This window comes from Epinephelus fuscoguttatus, linkage group LG18 (assembly GCF_011397635.1).
Source record: "Epinephelus fuscoguttatus linkage group LG18, E.fuscoguttatus.final_Chr_v1".
Taxonomy (NCBI): domain Eukaryota; kingdom Metazoa; phylum Chordata; class Actinopteri; order Perciformes; family Serranidae; genus Epinephelus; species Epinephelus fuscoguttatus.
The window spans coordinates 29,932,829-29,956,453 of NC_064769.1; the positions used below are offsets into that span (position 1 = coordinate 29,932,829).

Consider the following 23,625-nt stretch of genomic DNA (forward strand, 5'->3'; position numbering starts at 1 on the left):
TTCACTCTGCTAAAACTGACTTTTCATTTATTTTTAGAGGCGCAGAAGCATGCAAGGGCACGTTAATTGTGTTACAGATTATTTCCCTGAATTCATAGCGGAGCTGCGGGGATGGTGGTGCTGGTGGTGGTTCAATGGAAAGTAGAGAATAGGGAGGAGAAGGGAGGGGAGCCAGGGGAAGGGAGGGGACGGTGGGTCCTATTTCCTTCCATGTTTCTCCCTCGGTTGTGTGATGAAGGGAAGATGCATATAGGCAGAACTGATCAGGAAGGAGGTCACTGTCTTTCCATGCTGATGTTAGTGCAGTGAGGTAATTGGGTTAAACAGTCAGAGATGGCTCAGAGCATGCAGAACGAGTCACACAGTATGGAGGGAGCGTGTGTGAGTGTTTTATTATGGGCTCCCAGTACAGATATGGGTCAGTGCTTTGTGCAGATAGATATATGCATTACTAAATAAATCATTCATTTGGCGTATACTCATTTATCGAACAGGCCTAACAGAGACAGGCCAAGGAGCCAAAGTGCTCAGGTGGCCCCTAAGCTTTCCAAATTTGGACCACGACAGAAAGCCAGGTGGTGTTGAACATTTTCTAACTCACAATAAAAATCAATTGACCCTTCCCTAAGGGCTACCCCTGGACACAGACTGGCCAATCATAACGTAGCAGACCAGGGTCCGACAACAACACAGCTGTGCTCCATTGACTCTAATGCAGTCGTTTCAGATTTCCTTCATTGTCAGGCTGGTTTCGTGGATTTGGAGCTAAATGTTGTGCTATAGATATACGTTTCTTCCCTGTTCCAAAACCAAAATTAAACCCTGAAAAGTGTAGGGTCAGCTAGCTAGCTACTGAAGATATAGCCTACTGAATGTATACACATGCTGCTTTTGCTTTTTAATGATTATAACAGTGAAACAAAGACCAACCCTGCTGTACAGGAACCAGTGAAGGGAAGCAGGGAAACTTTGCTGATATTGAACCAGCTGTGTGTCATCACAGTGTGTGCAGATGAACATTGTTTGACTTCCTCCAGAGATCCCTGCACACACTGTGATGCCACACAGCTGGTTCAATATCAGTAAAGTTTCCCTTTATATTCATTGTCTTGTGTGGCGATCAGCAGTGATGTGGTGGTTCACTTTTACACTGTGATCTGTAGCCTATAGTTCGGCTTTAGCTTCTAACTATCTTTGTCTTTTTAACCTGTTGTTGCTGCTGAGTCAGTTTGACATCCTGGATATATCCTTCAAACACAGACTGTAGACCCCTCTGTCTGCTTCTCTCTGGAATCACTCTTTCATTTTTCCAAAAATATGATGATAATTCTTCAGGGAGTGCAGTTAATTACAGTGTGGGCTCCATGCTTACTCTGACAGTTTGTCGGACCACTTCAAAAGGGTGGAGCTTAGGAAAAGGTCAATTGATTTACCTTTTAAAGTATTGGTAAGTAAGTTGCCAGAGTGCATTAAAACACACCAAAATAGAGCTTGCTTATCAATGGGAGGATCCGCCAACAGAGGTCCAAGCGAAGCACCAAATGTTCTCAGATCCTAGAAACGCCCCTGAGTACACCTGACCTGTGTGGGCTTGCAGCAGCTGACTCCATGAGGCTGCTGCGACTGGATTTCCCTCTTGGCAAAGATGAGTGAGGACAGCAAACACTGACAGTTTGAAAACTGGCAATTTATTTAGTATATATGCTGAAAATCTTATTAATGTTTGTTTATTGGCTGGCCCCATGGCCTTCTGTTATTTTGCCAAAGTGGCCTCTGGGTAATGCAAGTTGAACATTCACGTTATATGGCATCTGTATTCAGTAACTGATGTTAACACTTCAATTTACTTACTGTAATACCCAGGACTATGACATGATGTGGGTGGGGTGGCGGCTGCTAGAAAGGACAAGCCCAGCCTGCACATGGTGGACATCATAAAGAAAGTGCAGCTAAAGTGACCGATCAGACAGTACAGACTTTGGCACCAGTGTGTCCATGTTTGTGCAGACATCTGAAGTTGGAATCACAGTTCTGCAAAGATATATGTGAACATCTCTGTGCATCTACAGAGAGAAAGAGGAGAGGAGAGGCGTGTTATGGGTACCTGTAGGCCATAAACACTTGCGGAGGAGCTTTTGTGCACACCTGCTGAGCCCCAGCAATTTGTCCAAACAGCCTTGGACGTCAAAACAGCTGTTTGGCGTGTCCAATTTTATGTCAGGAGGTGAAAGGTAAAATAAATTACACAGTTAGGTTATATCCAAAGGTGTCTGAACAACACCTCTGCATGTTTGCTTATTTGTGGGTCCTGCAGAGACAAAGAATGGTCAAGCAAATAGTCCAAACATTGTGTTTTCCACTTTTTAAATGTGAGGATTTGCTATTTTTCTCTGTTTTAAACCATTGTAAATTGAATTTCTTTGGGTTAGACATCACAAGCAATTTGAAGATGTCACCTTGGACTCTACTATGCATACTGACAGGAGAAGAGACGTTGAAACACAAACTGAGACAAAAAAAAAGTGGCATATTGCAAGTGGAGAAAACGGTTCAGAAGGCGAGAGTTTAATTTAACCTTAAATTCACTGCATATTGTAATAGTTACAGAGACAAAGGATGTTAAATCAAGTACTTTATGATGTCATGACTGCTGATAATTCAAAACATATTCTGGGCTGTGCTGATATCATGGCGTCCCGGGTGAAACCAGGCAACCCTCTCAGGTGAATCACTCCCCCTCAGCTCCCTGGAGAGTGCTCGAGGTGCAGCAGCCAGTTGGTGGAGAGAGATCAGAGGATTAGCAGGGGTTGTAGTCCAACAGTGATTAAGTCAGACCTAAATGGATCCACTGCCTATTCTTAAACAGAGCATGAAAGAAAAGAGGCTCAGGGACTGAATTTAAATGCTTTTTTCTGAAGGATGGGATGCGATAAATGTGTCACATGAGACTGTTGCTGCTGAACAGGAGCAGGAGAGTCTCTTAGTGACTTTGTGGGTTTCATTTCTCCAGCTGGTCCTGGGTCAGACATACTTCTGTAACCACTGTACTTCATCACTGAGCGCCAGTTTGAAGAGTGGATGAGCTTATTAAACCAAACAGAGGCTGGAGAGGAAATGAATGAGGTTAAATTGAATAAAACTAAACAGGAAAGGCTGCAGCAGTGACAAAGAACCTCTGTGTGTTCCGTGTCTTTCTGCATAAGCTAATTAAATTTAGAGTTTAGATCATACATAACGCCAAATCTGAATGTTACATCCATCCATCTCCAGGCCATTAGGGGTGGTGTCTGTGTAACGGAAGAGCTTACTGGTTTGTCTTGGACAGATGGAGCCGGCCGGGTCAGCTGCACAGGCAGAGACATACTTAAGGCACGTCTCATCAAATATGAATGAACCGCCACAAGTTCACCACCTGGTTTAGAGCTCCTGTGACTCATGCCTGTTCTCAAAATCTCAGATACATAAACCAAAGCTGAGTTAAAAGGTACGTGATAAAAGTGGATATAGAGGCAACAAAATACCTTTTTTCAGCACTTAACTTTCTCTGTAATAACAGAAATGTAATATTTCAACTAGCTGCAGGGGTAATGTAGTAGACTAAATATTACTTTCTTATTTCTGAAATATTATAGAAAAGAAAATAGACCAGAAGCAAATTGGCACTGCAGCGATAGTGTTGGCCTGCAGGGAAGCTAAGGGAGTGGCCGTGGAGCTTGATGGTAGGGCTCCCCTCTTTAGGGTGGGTCCGCCTCCTGTCTGACGTGGGTCTGGTCAATATGTCCTGAAAATTATATCACAAAATTTTTAAGCTATATTTTGATACACGATATATATCTCGATATTTTTTAAATCTCCTCAAAAGCACTTGAGACAAAATCGAACATTACAATATTTCTGACCAGATACCGTCTCTGATGGAAAAAAGTTGTATGGTTTGTTTGTTTGTTTTTTCAGAAAATATTAACACAGTTAACGACTAAGTGGGTTAAGGCAAGTGTTAAAACAAATAAAAATTCTACTAAGAACATAAAGTTACATCACTTTCCTGTAATGCAGCCTTTAAAACGAGGGAAAAAACACTTTAAATGCCATATTACGACACAACCATATTAAAAATCTAAGACGATATATAGTCTTATATGTCGATAACGATATAATATCTTAATATTGCCCAGCCCGAGTCTGAAGTTGAACCCAGTTCGTGGCACTTTTGTCTCTTTTCTAAACTCTGCATTCTCACACAGATGTACTCTCGGGTACTGAAATATGGAACAGATGGCTTTAATGTGAATCAGCACTCAGTAGTAATGATGTAATTCAGTCAGTACCCTTAAAAGTAATGAGTTTGGTAGCCAACCCTGTTCACGATGTTATCTCGATAATCATGAAAACTCTTAATAAAAACACACTGCACACACACTAAGAGACAAACATTTCTATTGCATCACAGAGAGGTGAAAAACAAACAATCTTAAAAAGCCAGGCTTTTCAACTTTTTGAATTGGCGTCATATCTTTCACTATGAACCATGCTCATGCTTGATTAAGATCTCTTTGTGTTCTGTTCTGTTTTTGCGGAGTCTCTTTTATTGTTCGTTACCCAGCTGTCTCTTTAGGTACTGCTGGACACAATATTCACAATTATGCCAATAATGAAAATCCACCACGTTCAACTTAAAGGGTAACTTTGGTTTTTTTCAGCGTGGACCCTATTGTCCCATGTTTTAGTGTCTAAGTCAAATGGAGACAGCAATTTTGGAAACTGGTCCAGGATTGAGCAGGAGTGCTTCAGATGGGAGCAGCTATACAGGCTGCAGTGTAACCAATGGGGGCATTTGTGCACCGTCACTTTACGCCCACTGAAAGTGCTTTCTTTGCCACTGACAGGCTCAGATTGTTATTATAAGTGTCTGAAAAAATTATGGAGAGGATCCCAGGGTTTATTTTAACCAAACTAGAGTTGGTGGTGGTTGTTACAGTGGAGGTATGGGTCAAGATGGTTTTTGGTAGTTTTATTCTGTTTCTGTGTGTGTTTACGACAATAAAATTACTGCTCAAGGCAGCATCTTCAGATTACTTGTTTTGTCTGACACTTAGTTTATATATTCAGTTTACAGTTTTCAGTACAACTTTAATCACAGATGAGTTATTTAAGCCCATACAACATTCTCTGAGTTGCTGTTTCTTAGTTTTACATCACTGTAAATTAAATATATTTGGGTTTTGGACTGTTGGTTGGACAAAGCGCTTGACTTAAAGATATCACATTTGACTTGGTAAAGTTGTGATGGTCATTTTCACAATTTGGCTGCATTTAATAGAATAAATAACTACCCAATTAATCAAACAAATAATCAACAGATAAGAAAGTAATGATTAGTTGCAGCCCTAAATTATATTAAACAGAGAAAAGCAGCAAATTTTCACTTTTGTGAAGCCGAGATCAGAGACTATCTGGTGTGTTTGCTTGATAAATAACCTAAATGGTGAGATTATTAAAACTGTTGGCGGATAATTTCAGCACTAGACTCCAGTTATTGTTGCTCCAAACAAAAGCAGCATGTCCCGATTTGCTTTGCAGCACAGTGAAAGATATAAATACAGATGAAAGCAAAGTAAAAAACAAAGCTAATGTCTTAGCAAAGTAAATTCAGCTTTAATGTCCACGTTAAGAAAAGGTAAAATTAGACCAAGGCTATAATAAGACCGTCCTGGATTAAAGTCTCTGTGACTACAATCCTCAGCGGATGAGAGATCATTAGGCAGTCTGTTAGTGTACCTGTAGTACAGTAGTTGTCCCCAGTGGCAGCTCAGCGTGTGTGCAGTTTTCCTTCAGGTCGCCTCAGTGTGTTCACGCTGTTATCTCACAGTGCACAGCAGCCCGGGGCACAGTCTGCTCACACATCGCACACAGCACGCTGCTCTCCAAATCACCCACCCACCGGCTCAGCCTCCTTTTCACGCTCAATATGATCCTGAATTCCCCCATTCATAAAGCCAGAAGTCAGAGAGAATACGTAATGTGTGTGTTTGATTGTGAACAGAGAGTGAACTTTTTTTTATTAATCAGAACCTGAACAAAAGAGATGACTGTTGAGTAAAATCTGTAACAGGACCATGGTGCCTCTGGGTGCACTATATCCTCCATGAACTGCAGAAGGAGGTCAATGAGTAAAGTTTTCATAGTGAAAAGGGAGGGTTCAAGAGAAATCCTAAGTTAAAGAGTGTGTTTAAAGGTATAGTCCAACTCAAAATCAAAAGTCCATATTTCTCCTCTTACCTATAGTGCAATTTATTAGTCTAGATCGTTTGGATGTGCGTTGCAGAGTGTTGGAGATATTGGCCGTAGAGATGTCTGCCTTCTCTCCAATATGATGGAAGTAGATGGCACTCGGCTTTTTGCTGCTCAAAGCACCTTAAAGTACATTTGTAAAACTCAACAGCAGTGTCTTTTTCCAGAAATCATGACCTGGTTACTCAAGATAATCCACAGACTTTCTTGTGAGTAGTTTCATGTAAGAACTATTTTCTTACCACCGAACTACACCCACCAACTGTATCGTTACTCAGAAGGAAGCGTGCATCTACTCATGAATGAGAGGCTCCTGCTTGTGACAGCATAAGATGTAAACATTAATGGCGTCCCCCTCGGCTGAGCTGTAACGTTAGCTAGCTCAGTGGTGCTACGTGAGCTAGCAGCAGATGCACGCTTCCCTCTGTGCAGTGATTCGGTTGGTGGGTGTGGTTTTCACAGCACAAAAGGAAGCGTGCATCTTCTGCTAGCTCACCTAGCACCACTGAGCTAGCCAACATTACAGCTCAGCCAGGGTGGACGTCATCAATGTTTAGATCTTGCACTGACATGAGTAGATGCACACTTCCTTCTGTGCTGTGATGTGGTTAGTGGGTGTAGTTAAGTCGAAAGAAAATAGTTCCTACATGAAACTGCTCACAACAAGGTCTGTAGATTATCTTGAGTAACCAGGTCATGATTTCTGGAAAGAGACATTGCTGTTGAGTTTTTCAAATGTATTTTATTGGTGCTATGAGCACCACAAGTCGAGTGCCATCTAGTTCCCTTATATTCAAGAGACGACAGACATCTCTACGGCTGATATCTCCAACACTCTTTAGGTCACACCAAAACAAACTAGATTGATAAATAACACTACAGGTAAGAGAAAAAATATCTGTTTTTGATTTCGAGGTGAACTGTCCCAAGGATAAAGAGAATCTTAAGTAAAATGTCATAGTTTAGAGAGAAATTAAGGGAACATTTTAATGTAAAAAAGAGATTTTAAGAGATTTTTTTGTTGTTGTGACTAGCAGCTCTATAGCTCGTACTCAGTTGGTCCACAAAAATTTCCCCACCCTCCGACTGCCACAGTTTTTGCCCTAAGAGGCTAAAATCTGGTATGGAAATCACTGCTGTTGAAAATATGCACTTGTTTGTAGTCAAAGAGATTTAAGTGATTTTCTTCAGTAAAAAAAAAAGAATATAATTGAGCTTTTAATAGGCAAAGACAAAAGTTAAGTCAATATTTCAGAGGCAACAAAAAGTTAAGTTATATCCAGTCATGTCTCTATCCTCTGAAGCCTCTAGCTATCGGTTTCTCTTATGATGTGAACCAAAACATAACGGTCATGCTGTTTCTATCCAAATCCCCTATTATCTGTTTAATAAAAACACAAAAATTACTTTTCTGATATATATTTTTTGTGCACAGTTTGAGCTGTATTTTGCAAACTCAAGGTGTTCAGTTCCACATCTATCCCTCTGGGAATTAGTTTAATTCCTGTTTAGCTGGTTATTTTGAAAGAGCAAGTGTTCTGTTTTAAATTTAAAAAAAAAAAAACAGTGAACATGTGTTTCAGTTGTCTGAACATGTACAGAGATTATTTTGTTGCAGGCTGGTTTTTGAATAATACAGGACAGACACACATAAATCACCGTGCTGAAAGTCTGACCTGGCAGCGTGCTCCACCTGACTTCACAAATGTTCCCAGGATATTTTCCATTTGGACAACAACACACAACGTTGCCGGGTTACGCCTGACACTGGCAGACGTTTTCACGGCGCCCAAATGGATTATGTCCTGATTTCATGAAACTTTTCCCCTCTGTCGTGCGTTTCAGTTTTCACCTGTGTGCTTTTTGTTTATACAAAACACGTATTAAATCATCAGAGTTCACAGGAGTCATATGATACAGCAGATTGATCTGGCTGGCTGTGGAGAAACAATCAATATTCCAGAGTCCATCATCAGTAGTCTGTTTATTTTATACTCAGCTGCTTTTAGCATCAGAATTACTTCCATAGATACGCTTATTTAAAGCTGCTATCATCAGTATTTTTATATTAAGAATGACTGACTATGTATAATGTTAAAGGGACCACTCTGAATGAAGAGCCCATGCAAAATTATCACCTGAATCTGCAGCTTCCCTCAGTCCCATGGAGCATTTTAGCATCTTTGCTTTCATTGATTCTCACTGTGTCACCATCAGTGTTGTTTTTAGATGCAGCAGGCTGCTGTTTTCAGCGAGAGCTTTCATTAACCCACTGCAGGTGGCCTTCACAGCAGGAAATAGCAGACAGATGAAACTGGCTACCAGCTGGTGAAGAAAGCAGCTCAAGCAGGGGGACCATATTTCCAAACCTCCAACCTGGACCCTTAAGTTTATCACTTGTACATATGTATGCGTTTATGCGCACTCCATTGGCGGTTTCATCAAGATTGAGGACATTTAAGCACTTAGCACACCTACCAAGCTACCTTTTAACACCATGGACAGCACTTCAGCCGAAAAAAATGATGTTTTGCCTCCTGAAATCCACCAAAAAATAGTTTATCTGAAATAATAATAACACTGTAACACACAAGAGCAGCTGTAAGAGTCCATGGATCAATAGCTCCTGTTGTGTTTCACCAGATGGTGGGCAAGGATCCCCTCCTGAGTCGCCTGTTTCAAATGGCCATCACCTGCATTTGCCCCCCTGAAGTTGGTTGCAACAGCGCTACTTCCTGCTAGTAGCCACCACTTAAATCCCTGACGAAGACCTACAGTGGGCGAAATATGCTGGCTCTTTTAATGATTTAGGTACTAGAATAGAGCCTTTTTAATATATCCGTCTTTGTTAGTATATTCTTGTAGTGCCTCGATTGCCTTCCTGTGCATCCTCTTCTTCCATGACATAAGGTTTTGATGTGCATTTGACTATACAGAGCAAACAGTTATTATTTTTGTAAGCCGCTGCTTATGTTTAGCCATAGCATGACGGACATGTTATGTATTGGGTATGTTTTTATATTGGGCTGGGTAAAGATGAGTGAGACAGAACATGAGAAATGTCGACGTAAGTTCAGAAAACTAATATAAAACTTAATGTTATTATTTTAATTGTGGTCAAATCTGAGACAATTTAGTAATGAATGTTGAAAACTGGAGCATTTTAGTGATTTAAAGATACTTATCGGGGCACCCAGCTTGATACCGGGACAGTCCCAGGCAATCCAAGATGTCTGGTCACCGTATGCTAAAAACAGAGCCAGAGAGAGTAAAACAGAGATGTTTGACTTATAATCACCAGGTGTCCTGAAACACAAATCTAAGTGAAAGCTAATGTTGCTTTGTGTCTGCCGGATGTGTAAATAGGCAGCCATTTGCTAACCCGTTTGCCATATAAACTTTATAAAGTGATAATATGTTAGTATTTGTTTAGAGCTTGTTTTGCTGCCCCCAAGTGGCCAAAAAAAAAAAACTTTTGCCGCCACCCGTCCTTTAAACAAGCTATTTTTTCAAGCATTAAAATAAGCAACAAAACAAACTAGAGTTGATGCAGTGAAATATCTGTTTTGTACTTCGTGTGTGGTTTTGCTTTCTAACATGCTAACTTGCTAGCATAAGAGCACACTTGTTATTGTTCCCACATGAAACAAAATTATCATAGCTCTACTTCTGCTCCTTATTTTTCTTCACCGTCATACAGGCCTGCCCCCGCAATGCTTCTACACCCCCCAAATGGGGTCCGCCCCTAGTTTTATTGGAGCCAGGAAATGTAGGCGAGTGAGGTCGACGCTGAGGGCTTCAAAACAGCGTTTTTGCTCAATTGCTAACTGTCATTTTGTTTGTATGACATTTACATGAGTAGGGTTACGTATTGTGGTGTGGAATGAAAACACAGCAGTTCACTGACAGTGAGCCCATTGAGCTTTGTCCATATCCTGTTTGTGAGGCTGTGAGAGGTTCCCATGAAGGAAAGGTCACTGTCAAGTCTGGCTCGGAGCCAGTACAATCAGACACTCTCTCCAACCCCTGTGAGCTCCAAAACAATCGGAGGATTATACAGTCTGGAATCAGGGCAAGTAATTGTTCTGCTAATTTCCCGTCTTTTTAGCGCTCTGCAGCTGAAGCTGAAAACAAGAGAAAAAAACACCTTTTAATTTCCAAACCATCTGCTTGTCTCACACTGAGAAACCCAAAACTAGCTCCTCTTTGTGGATCAAACATGATTAATTGTTTCTGAAAAGATAATTTTGCCTCTCAGTTCTGGCTCACGCAGCTTTGGGTCTGTGAGTGTCGACTCAAGAACCCGAGTCTCTTGGCGAACTCGACTGAGTAATGTGATAATGACAGTCATGATGAGGCGCATGATGTAACGGCATATTTCAAAGCAGTTGTCGGGATGAGAGCGGGCCAGCGTTGGGCTGGAGCGAGGCCAGCCGTTCCACCAGAGTGGGCTGCTCCGCATAGATCGAAGATTACCACATGATCTATTTGCATTAGTTCCATCAGCGCTGTCAGAGTGTTGCCACACCTTTCAGATGACAACTGCAAAGCATTTTCCAGACCTGCTGCAGTCAGCTGAAGTCCCCTGAGTGTGTGTGTGTGTGTGTGTGTGTGTGTGTGCTGCAAGTGTTTGTGTGTGTCTTCCTGCCCTCATTGTAGAGCTATGAGTGTGTCACTGGCGGCATAATGAGGTTAAAAAAATCTCTTTCCAAAAGCAGAGGATATGACTTATGTATGCCATCATCTGGTTACTGTACAGCTCCGAGAACAAAAGACATGACACTTTATTCTTGCCCTGTACTCAGATAGCGCTGCAGCTATTCTTTATTCCCAAAGGAAGAACGATTTCTTTTCGAAAATAACTGGCAAAACGAACCTTACTTCATCTAACTCAGCCAAATTTGAACACAAACTGGCTCCTATAATATACTGAGAGTTATTTTTGTCTCAAAAACAGATACTGGGAGCTTCAGATGGAGATGACCTTTACATATCTGCAGTATTCCAATGACGAATGCCTAGTTCAAGACTTCAAAGGATCAAACAGGAAGTGCTCCAATTTTACACATCAAAGACTGTTTATACGTCTTGGGGAGTACCACTGCATATATGGAAAAAGTTGTTTGAAGCCTTTTGTGCACAAAGTCTGATAAATTACCTCGAGTGATGTCTCCTGACTGGCTGAACTGTTGGCAGCCAAGGTGCATAATGGGTAATATAGGTGCCAGGTTTTAAAAAGGAAGAAGAAAAGATAATATTTCTGACAGTGTCTGACAGTCGGTGCATTTACATGGACCCTAGTATCAGAAACAGAAATAGTAGATGCCAGTTTATTGACTCAGAGTTGTACAGGGTGATGGCCACAGGCAGGAATGACTTCCTGTGGTGCTCTGTGGTGCATCTTGGGATCATGAGTCTGTCACTGAATGTGCTGCTATGTCTCACCAGCACATGGTGGAGAGGGTGGGAGACATTGTCCAAGATGACATGTATCTTAGACAGCATCCTCGTCTCTGACACACTGTCCCACTAATAATCAGATTAATAGTGCAGTCAGAATAAAAATGCTCCATGTAACCACCTCAGTCGCAAGATGGGCCTGTTGGACAGAATTTTCAATCTGGATGAGAGGGTTGGGGTCAGCCTTTGATAATTTGTTCAGTAGGACAATATTGGTGCCTGATAACTGTTTAAATGTGATTGTTTGTCTCTGGATGGAATAAATATTCTCTCTCCACATGTTTGCCCCATGGGGGGGTAACGTCAGGTGATGTAGCTGGTGCGTGCGCTGTACAGGACATGCCACAACAAGTGCTTCTACGTGCCCCCTATTTGAAACAGTGGCCTTATGTAACGTTGTTGCTACAGGCTGAACTGTGGAGTCACCGGACGTAACAATCGTCCATGGTAGTTTGCCATATAAACTTTATATGCTGATGATATGTCAATGTTGAGTTTAGAGCTTGTTTTGCTGCCCCCAAGTGGCCAAAAAGACCCCAATTAATATTCAGATTTTTCTGCCACCCTTCCTTTTAAACCAGTTATTTTTTCAAGCATTAAAATTAGCAACAAAACAAGCTGTAGTTGAAGTGAAATATCTGTTTTTTATACGTCATGTGTCTAACGTGCTAATCTGGATCTCGCTCCAAGCATAATAGCACCTGAGCACGCTTGTTTATTGTTCCCACATAAAACAAATTCATTACCAATAACCATGTCATTGCTCAATGTAATTGTTTCTCTCTGGTTGGAATAATTCTTTCTGCAGATGTTTGCTCCACGGGGGTGGGGGGGTAACATCAGGTGATGTAGCTGGTGCGTGCACTGTGCAGGACATGCCACAACAGCTGCTTCTACGTGCCCCCCATTTGAAACAGTATCCTTATGCAACATTATTGCTACAGGCTGAACTGTGGAGTCACCGGACATAACAATTGTCCATAGTAGCAGCAGCCTGCATATGAGATGTTCAGGGAACATTGGTAATTTGTAGTCTTTACCGATATGAGGTGAGGACATCTGTAATTTGTAGCTGCAGGAAATAACCTGGTTACACTTTGTATTCACAAAACCACTTCTTCTTCTTCTTTTCTCAATAAGGTTTAAAAAGCTTTTTCTTCTTCTTCTGTTAAATTTCCAGCAGATTGGTTGCTTCACAGCAGGCAGAACCACTTTGCACAAGTCAGAAAAATTTTATTCTGATGGAAATGCACATCCTATCAGGTCACTTCGTTTAACGTCCATGTACATAGTTCCGTGGGAATCTCTAATCAGAATAATTTCTGTCGGACTGAAGAACCGCAGCTAATGTTATAGGATGATAGGCAATGGTGAATCAGTGGAGTACTTTGCAACTCACAGTTATTTTCTGTTTTGATTAATCTGTCTGTTATTTTTCCGACTTAGCATCTAGTCTATAAAGGTCAGAAAATAGTGAAAAATTAGTTTCCTAGAGCCCAAAGTGACGTCTTCCAACTGTGTTTTTTGTCCAAGCAGCAGTGCAAAACTCAAAATATGACATGTGCAGTAAATTGAAACAGAGAAAAGCAGCAAACTCTCACATTTGAGAAACTTAAATCAGAGAATTTTTGCATTATAAATCAATAATCAAACCACAAAGTGCATGTGAATAAAAATAATGTCAGGTATATGTTTGCCTGGGAGCTGTACAGCTTACACATTATACAGTTTGCATCATGTCCCAAAATATAAATTCCACCTGCTTCTGGTTGTGCATACAGAGTGTATTACCAGGGGTCTTGAAAGGATTAAAAAAAACATGTAATATCTGACAAAGTTGTGCAGTGCTCAGCTGTATATGTGCTGGTTCATTTGCAGGGCGGGGCTCGGACTGGGAGCCTTTGCAGAGCAGCAGCAGTTGTGTTTGGGGCCAGAGCTGCTGGCCGGGCTGCAGCGAGTGGCTCAAACAGAGCGGCCTTTGTTAGCCGGGGACGCCGGAGTCCTTGTGACCAGAGCTGCCACTCCCTTTTTGGACAGAGGGCCCAAGCTAACAGGGTGGCTTGAGGGAGGGATGGGGGGGTTAGTGAGGGGCACAGGGTGGGAGGCTGTTGAGGTGAAGACCCCCCCCCCCCCTCCTCCTCCTTCTTTCCTGCACAGAGACAAGTGGCACAGCAGCAGGCATGGATGATTGATTACACAGCCTGTGCTCTGATTGGTTCTCTCGTGTTGGTTGCTGTGACAGCTCGACCACATGAGGAGGTTGGAGGGGTGTGTCTGGAGGCGGGCTGCTATCTTCATTGTTGCGACAGTGAATACTTTACCCCTCATTTTGTTGTTCAAGTAGAGCTGGAATTAGCAAAGAGGAGCAGTGATGAATAGTTGCTGTTTGTGTTGCTGCTGTGAAACCTCTCTCAAGAACGCCTACGTGTTTTTTTTCCTTCTTTCTGATTAAGATATAAGTTTCATCTGTACACTGATTAGTTTCATGAAATATCCCGAGCAACCACGCATATTCACATTTCACAAAAGCTAACCTAACATGTTTAATACTCCCTGAGTTAATTTTAGAATTTCATGTGATTTAAAGGTTACAAATTTGAATAACTTTTCACAAAGCACTCAAAGATGCTGCTTACAAACTGCTTATATCAGAGACAGCAATCATAAAAATAGATAAAAAAGTTTTATACAACACAGAGTTTTATTGTAACTTCCTGGTTGCACACAGAAAAGGGTCTGTTTATTTATTTCTTCCTTAAAGGAATACTTCATCGCCCAAATTTCAATTTACTTACTCCGTGTAAATTTGTAAAGAAATCTTTCTTTCTCAGGCTGCTTTCACACCTGCCCTGTTTAGTTTAGTTCAATCGAACTCAAGTTTGTTTGCCCACTAAGTGCGGTTCATTTAGGCAGGTGTGAACACAGCAGTCACACTCAGGTGTGCACCAAAACAACCAGACTGAGACCTTCTTGAAGAGGTGGTCTCGGTCCGGTTACAAACAAACTCTGGTGTGGTTCGTTTGTCGTGAGGATGTGTTCCGACCTGGATCTGAACCAGCTGCAGTCACATGACACATTGTTTGGGTTAAACATGAGCATGTTACAGTCCTGGAGGATTATTAATGTGCACCTCCTCCTGTACTGCCTTAATATGCACATTCAGCACATCCAATGCATCAAAACATTGTTTTCTAGTTGGAGCCGCGCCTCGTTTTCAAACTGTATGGTTTGACTAAAATGAACAATGACAGCAATATAGTCCACGATGAGCAGCGCTAAAATCAACCTGCGTAGTTGTCCCTCCATTGTGACATTAGAAAGTGTCACATTTATCTTGCAAGTGTACTCTTCTTCAACGTTTGCTTTACTTCCTGGATTTTTCCCACATGGAAATTCTGACCAATCAAGAGCAGCTTTCTTGTACAAGGCATTTGATCTGGTCCACTTGCTGTCTTGAGAACATGAACCAACTCTAGGCAGTTATACAGCTTTGTAACAAATTAATCCCTGATTTGGACCAAAGCAAGACAACTCTAGGTCTGAAAGCACCCTTGCATGCCATGCTCTCTTCAATACCAGACCCCACTGACAAAAACAGTAATTTTACCTCGCTGAACACAGGAGCTGCTGGTCTACTGCTGCCTCAAGTGGTCGCTTGTTTGAATTATTGTGTGACTTCGGTCAATCTGAACGAACACTTTAAAACACCGAAGTCACACAATAATTCAAACAAGCGACCACTTGAGGCAGCAGTAGACCAGCAGCTCCTGTGTTCAGCGAGGTAAAATTACTGTTTTTGTCAGTGGAGTCTGGTATTGAAGAGAACGCAGATAAGGTTCACTTTCAATTCAGTTCCCTGTTGGAAAGGGCTGTCTGTTTTGCTGTTGTTTAAAGCAAACCCCTCTTATTTGAATTGAATTGATTTTCGATCCATCGTGCAGTTGCGGCTTGCAAGAAAAACAATTTCCTCACAAATTCAGTGTAACACATGGTCAGTAACTGATATGCACATGGCCATTTGGGAGATAAAGTCTTCCTTTAACACAATAAAATGCTAAATTTAATAATGTCACTGAGTAAATAGCAAATAAATCAGATTGTTAGACTCCTCAGATCCAGCCACAGGTTTTATTCAACATTTTTTCCTTCCTGTCCTTCTCTCCCTGCATCTTTTTCATTATAAATTACGTCATTATTAAAACATCCACACAGAAATCTGGTGCTGATCCAAAAATCACAGTGCTGTCTTCTCTGTGTCATCGCCTGTTTCCCCCTCCATCCATGCATCAGATTATTATTAAGAGTGTGTACACTGTGTTTATGGGTATCTCTGGGTGTGTGTGTGCATGTGTGTGAAGATGAAGAAAGCCAGTATCAGTTGAAAGACATTGCACGGCCATGTGTTCCTTATCAGAATGCATCCTAAAAAGGCCAAGTGAAGGCTGCGGCAGGTTTGGCTTATTTATCTAGTGTTGCGAGTGCCAATCCGCCCTTTTATGTGACATTTCCCAAAGTGTCTTTCATCAAATGCACTTAATCCAGCATCCAATCGGGCCAAATCGGATACTCGCCCTCATAAGCGTATTTTTATAGGCGTCTATAAAGCCCCAGAGCAGCGTTCATGTGTTCAGGTCTGCAGTGTCCGGTTCCCACAGCTTTACATCAGCTTTTCCTGAGGAAATTTTGGATGTGTGTAAATGTAGTGAAATGTGCAGCTACTTATCATCTTTATTGTTTTCCAGAGCGACCGTCTCCTGATCAAAGGAGGGAAGATCGTGAACGATGACCAGTCCTTCTGTGCTGACATCTATATGGAGGATGGAGTCATCAAGTGAGTTTACTGTTTTTTTTTCTCTCAAACTGTTGACAGTAAAAACCAGATTGCACCATGTTTACATAATACATCCACATGTCTGACTTTTATCTCTTTTTATTACAAATACAAAAAGGGGTAGTAGTGAAAATACAATAGTTTGCCTACATTATGGATATGGATCTGACTTACAGACTTTGGCAATGCCTCGCAGACAGCCCGTCACTCAAGCAGTCCTGCCTTTAAATATGCGTAACTTTGGGCCTTGATAAAACATAAATGGATGAGTTATAAAAAAAACCTCCGTGCAGTTGTTATGAGTGTTGAAATTAATTATAGAGACCAAAACTGTTTTTAGTTCCAGGCTGTAAACATGTTTATTTGTGCTGTAAAGTGAGGCATTTTAACATGGAGGTCGGTGGGGATTTACTCTGTTTTGGAGCCAGCCTCAAGTGGCCATTTGATGAACTGCAGTTTTGAGTTTTTTCTACATTGCCATCATTTTTCAGCCTTGGAGGGTGCCGCTTGTTCTGTCCCTAGATGTTACTGTAGATTGAGCACTCATCGCTTTCACGCTGCTCTCTCCGGTACAGGCAGCTGCTGATCCAGAGCCAAGCTTAGTCTGAGTGAGAGGTAGCTGCTTGGAGGTTGAGAGGCTTTGCACCGTCTTGCTTTGAGAGAACGTTATCTTCTGCTTTCTGCTTAGAAGTGATGAATTTACAGCTCACAGCAGCTTGATACGATAAAGTCTTCTATAGTCTTAGACACACTTACTCCTCCATAGTCAGTATGTAGAACATTTGATACCCAGTTTCTGTACCCCTATGTTCACCTTTTGGGGGTACCCCACCTACAAAGGGGTGACTTGTGCCTTTTCATCTAATTTCTGTGTTTTAGCGCTGTTAAGATTAGTTTATAAGTTAATTTTATGCAAACATATTCCTGTGTCACTTGATTTGTGTAGGGGCTCGAGTTAACATGGTTGTAATTGACATAACGCAGACAGCACTAGTGTCCACAGGTGAGACATGGGCGCTGCTGTCACCTTGAATGTCCTGCTGAACCCCGTTTGAACTCTCAAACTCTATATGGGGGGAAAAAAAGGAACGAATGGTCAAATATTTGTGTTCAACAGCCAAATCTAATTCGACTGACATAATTCTGAGTTGGGTACAGCTCTACATTTTTGTATTTGTTCATCAAATTATCAACCTTTTTTTTAAAAAAAAAAATGCAATTTAATACATTTTTTTCTTCTCCTCATTACAACTGTTCGATGAATTCCCTTACTCAAGTTAACTTAAGTACAATCATCTTTTTCATTTGTCCTTGCCCATAGAAAAAAACAAGAAACATTCCTCTCAAATTATTTTGCATTTTGCACACGATAAGTTCTGTTTTAAAGTCAACAAAGTATGAAATTAAATATATAAAAAATGCCTGAAATGTGGAACCTTTCCTAATTATGATCGTAAATACAAATTTAAAGCTTATACTGAGGGTTGTGTAATGTAAAAGCTCATATCTTTGTTTGGCATTTAATTTAACACAATAAATCCTCTTTGTTGTTTTTTTTTATTCAATACACATATGATGTTGTTATTATTGCTATGGTATTGTGATGTCTGGATTGCTTCATTAAAGAGCACAGTATTTAAAACAGGTGTAAAGTTGAAATTTGTTTTTTGTTCGTGTTTTTTAGTTATTCTTTGCTCTGTTTTGTAAATTCTGACGTTCTTTTCTTCAGACAAATCGGGGAAAATCTCATCGTGCCCGGCGGGGTGAAAACCATCGATGCCCACGGCCGCATGTTGATGCCAGGTGGCATTGATGTGCACACGCGTTTCCAGATGCCCGATCGAGGCATGACCTCTGCTGATGACTTCTACCAGGGCACCAAGGCCTCACTGGCCGGAGGCACAACCATGATCAGTAAGTTACTGAGCAGAAAGATCCTTCTGTTTCATGCATGACCTGATGTATCAGTTCTTTCTGAGTGCTTTCTGTGAGTGAATCAAAGATGATTGAGGTGTTCGCTGCGCATCTTGCCCTGCAGAGGTTTCTCATTCACTTATTGGCTTTAATTGAAAATCTCCTGGTGAGAACAGGAAGGGTGCCAGGCCTGTTCATGGCCGAGCCAAAATATTAAACCGTCCATCTGCTCCGAGGACTCAGAGCCACAAGGAGCTGACTGCTGCTCAGACTGAGCCAGGAAGTCAGTTAATTTCCCTCTGGACACATAGATACTGAGGACTTGACATTGTTATGTTACACACCCACTATGGATGCGTTTCCTCATATATTTTAGACTTCATATTCTTGGAGTTCTGTTTTGATTTGCATAATGTTTCATATAAATCTCAGGCTTGTTCCCCCTGGGTTGGTTTGGGTTTCCTCTTATGCTGCTCAGGTTAACAAGAAAGTATAAATTATTCTCCAGACACAGGATTGTTAGTATTTGTGCATAATTTAATATCTACTAGCTTAATGCTAATGGCTGGTGCCATGTTTATGGTGTATTCCTTTAATATGGGCAGCCTAATAGTCAATCAAGCGTTAGTCGACCTAAAGGTCATTCGTCGGCCAGATTTCATTGGTCTCTTAGTCGTAGAAAAAACAAAAATAAACAGGATAATTTATTAGGAGCTGCACCTTGTCAAAATAAATCAAAACCTATATGACTGGACCATGTGGGAGTTTATTTGAAAGGACAGACACAGGAAGAGGCCATGCTCAGCAGTCAGACAGGGGCTGAAATTGCCATCCTGAACCACAGAAGCAGAACAGTGGTGTCACAGAATCGTAGCGCTCAGCCTCTGCTTTCCCCCCAGGTTAACAATGTCAGCTCTGTCAGCACTGTTGTCATTGTTAGCACTGCGTTATAAGCTGCTAGCTGCTAGCTGCTAGCTGCTGGCCCAGCCACCTCCATGTTGAGAGGCATTTGCAGGCAATCCTGGCTCACACTCTGAATCAAAGATATGCCTCTTTGAATAGTTGAAATCTAGATAGATTTGTTGCAATTGAAAGGAATATTGATTCAATAAGTAGATTTGTGGCTACATTTTGTCTGTATACTCTATCAGTCTCCAGCTGTAACAGTGGCTTAATTTAATCATCACATTATTTAAAAGAGACACAAGGCTGTAAAGATAAAAAAGCTAATGTGAAAAGATAATAAAATTTAATTAGGCTCTGGCCCTCCCTCTGCTGACTCAGCAGCTGAACTCTCCTCTCCCTCACAACACTCCCACTTAACTTGTGTGTCGTTGTCACCTCGGGAAAACGCTGACTGCTGCAGGGTCCGGCAGGTCTGGAACATGGATGTAATGCATAGCAGCCCGATGACTGGAATGTCAGTGGAGTGCACGTCACAAGTGAACAGATGTGACGGCACCGAAAATGGAAAGTGACAAAGACAGTTTGAAATGTGATTTGAGAAGCCAGACAGAGACAAACTTTATAATGTTGGATTTGAATTAGATTTAAAACCACAGAAAAATATGTTTAAAATCTGCTTTGCAAAAACCAAGATTAGACCTCATGTTCCATGTGGTCTGGAGTTTGATGTAATGGCTCTGAATCTGGTCTAGATATGTCTGAAATCAGAAGCAGCTTCCAGTATGGACATAAAGAGACAGAATCAGAATCAGATTCAACTGCGGTTACATGATTGTGGAGCAGCAACCGCAAGGGCTCTGTCACCCTTTAGTTTCAGTCATGATTGTGGGACATACATTGTCAGATCTGAGAGACCAAGGGCGCTAAGAGCTAGTAAATAAGGTCTGTGATGTCAGATTGGGCCTCACAGTTACAAGCCTTGAAAGTGATCAAGTCTTAAACTGAATTCTACAGTAAACAGGGAGCCAATGAAGAGAGGATACTACAGGGTTGATGTGCTCGCATTTTTTAGTACCAGTCATCATCCTTGCAGCTGCATTTTGGACCATCTGTAGATGAGTTAATGAGGATAGGGGAATTGACTCAAGTTTAGAAATGATTCTTAACTGATGGAAACTATTTGTAACAACAGAACTGATTTGCTTATCAAGACAGAGCCCAGAATCAAATATAACACCAAGGTTTATTGCATGTGACTTGACCATATGGGGCGAAGAGGGCTAGCTTACGGGCAAGATGGCTTCTGGATTTGTAGGGACCTAAGATAATTACTTTTTGTACTGTTTAGCTGAAAGAAAAATATTTGGCATCCAGCTTTTAATGTCCTTGAGACAGTCCAGGAGAGGCAATTGGGAGTCCCTAGATGTTAGTGGGAGATAAAACTGTGAATCATCAGTGTAGAAGTGACAGGAGATGCTGTACTTTCTAATGTTTCCAAGAGGGAGGATCTACAGGCAGAACACAACTGGGCCCAGGATGGAACCCTGGGGGACCCCATTGATGACAGCATTGGCAGAGGAGGAGGAAAACTGACCTGTAAATACTGAGAATGTCCAATGACTAAGACATGACTTAAACCAATTTAGTTATATACCCATAATACCCACCCACTGTCAAAAGGATATCATGATCTGCACTGTTGAAGGCAGCATTAGGAGTTAGTAAAACCAAGATGGCAGTCCTCCCAGAGTCAGCAGAGAGCAACACATCATTTGTCACCTTTAGGATTAGCCGGTATATTGAATATCTCTGGTTTTGCTCTCTCAAGCACATTAAAGACGTCACCTTGGGTTCTGGGAAATTGTGATGGTCTTTTAAAACTATTTCCGGACGTTTTAAAGGCTAAACAATAAATCATTTATTTGAAAGACCTGCCGACAGATGAATTGGATGAAAATAATTGTTTTTGCAGCCCTAATGTGAACACACATTCTTTCCTGACCGAGCTGACGGACCACACATCAGCAGATGTGAGCCATTACATTCACTCATTCTTGTCTGAAAAGTAACATCTTCAACAATACCATCTTGAGCTCATATAGCGCTTGTCTTTGTGTGGTGGAAACCATGAGCAGATGGAGCATATGATGGTTTGTACTTTGAGCTTGGCTCGGGTTTGTACAAAGACAGGAGTCATGTATCTGGTAATTCTCAAAGATCAATAACAAGCGGTCACTTGAGACAAAGTTGAAACATATTTGGCCGGCTGGTGTGAACTACAATCGGTCTCAGTTTGTTCCACACATAACAACATAATAACAGATAAAAGCATCACAACAGGTTTCAGTCAGTGTGTTTGACTTTCCATGTGTTTGTGTTTGTGCATATCCAGTTGACCACGTGGTTCCTGAGCCTGGCGTCAGCCTCATCTCGGCTTTCGAGCAGTGGCGTGAATGGGCCGACAGCAAGTCCTGCTGCGACTACTCGCTGCATGTCGACATCACCGAGTGGCACAAGGGCATCCAGGAAGAGATGGAGACACTGGTGAAGGATCATGGTGCGACCACACCCAAACGCAAAGTCACATGTTATTTCATCAGATCCATATGTTACACAGAAACCCATTATTTTTTATTTATTTAACACTGCTAAAGCACCTTTAGTTAAGTGTATCAATTCTCAGTCATGTAACCGGATGACGCAACAGCACATTGATGTTTAACAGCACAATTTGTTTGACAGAATCCCATTAGGACAAGAGAGGAGCAAGACATCATGTACTCAACCCCCTGTAATAATCTGGATGCATATTAGTTTTTCCTCTCTTGGCACTCATTGTTAAATATTTGATTAGATTAATGAAAGTCACATGTTATCTCATGTTCAGATCAGAGTCCATGATATTTTGGATTAATTTGTCCTGTTTAAACCTTCCCTGTCCCTCATGGTTCTCACACTGAAATCTTTTGTTTCTAGGCGTCAACTCTTTCCTGGTCTATCTGGCTTATAAGGATATTTTCCAGCTTACTGACGCTCAGGTGGGGCTTCGTCTCTTCTTGTCATTTCATTCTTTGTCATACCAAGTATTGCAGAGAAATAGAATACACAGAACACATTTTCCATAGGGATGGTGAATATTATATTAAAGGTCCAATGAAAATCAAATAATACCTTAGATGTGGATGGAACTGAGAGGAATTTTGGCATGTTAGGACCACAGACTGTATAAAAATAATGGACAAAGCCACTTAAAGCCAACACCCATTGGTTTGTGGCCTCAAGTTTGGCATTTTGGCCATTACATCTTGGATTTTTGGAGCCATTAGTGACCATCTGTGCATTTAATTACCCATACTACCATACTATTATGTCCCAATGCATAGAATTTCCAAAACAGTATGCCAAAAAAGACCAGGGTGTTCTACCGCATCCGGTCGTATTTTGCTGTTGGCACGCCAGCATGTTTTTCTGGCTACTCTGACTCACAGTCCTCTGCGCAGCGGAAGATTCCTTACATTGTCTGAGCGCAGACAGATGACAGCTTGTTGACAGCTGTCAGAGGCCACACTGATGATCGACATCACATTCAACTGACTAATGACTATTCAAAATATAATAATAGGCAAATTAATCAAGGGAACAAAATAATCGTAAAGATAACTAACAACAAAACGACACAACTATTAAGATACCAGTGCTCTCAGGGTTGACCTCTGTCTCTGGTTAGCTTGGTGAATAGCGTTTTGTTTTATCTCCAAGGTAACAACTATATGAACAAGAGGGTTGAGGTCATGGGCGTAATGTTAAGACAAAGCAGTATGTCCCCATTGTCTGCATACTACATACAACAGTAGGCATTTTGTAAGGGCAGCCGCAGTACCTGCTGAAAGTTAAAAGAAGAAGTATGCACATATTTGGGCTGGAGGGTGACACTACACTTATTGCTAGCTGCTAGCATGGTTAGCATGGTGCGTTTAAAGTAAATGCTTCACCCAGTTAATGCTAATGCTAATTTCTGCAGGTGAAAAACAGACTTAAAACCATTTAAACAAAGTTAAAAGAAAAAGTATGTGATTTGTATTGCAGCACATATTTGGACTGGAGGGTAAAGCTAACCCTAATGCTAGCTGCTAGCTGCTAGCTTAGTTAGTATGGTGCATTTACAGTTTACGCTTAGCTGTGATAATGCTAATGCTAATTTTCGGTAGAGAGAAAAGGGCTTA

At 41.4% G+C, this 23,625-nt stretch overlaps 1 protein-coding gene across 2 annotated transcripts in view; it reads left to right on the top strand.

The window, feature by feature from the left end:
• dpysl2b (dihydropyrimidinase like 2b) overlaps positions 1–23,625 on the top strand; it is a 49,413-nt gene that overhangs the window by 6,884 nt on the left and 18,904 nt on the right. For both annotated transcript variants that reach the window (XM_049603496.1, XM_049603497.1), the window contains exons 2-5: positions 16,494–16,582; positions 18,312–18,496; positions 21,795–21,959; positions 22,379–22,440. In XM_049603496.1, the coding sequence (XP_049459453.1) occupies positions 16,494–16,582; positions 18,312–18,496; positions 21,795–21,959; positions 22,379–22,440 (501 nt within the window). The remainder of the gene's footprint in view (positions 1–16,493; positions 16,583–18,311; positions 18,497–21,794; positions 21,960–22,378; positions 22,441–23,625) is intronic.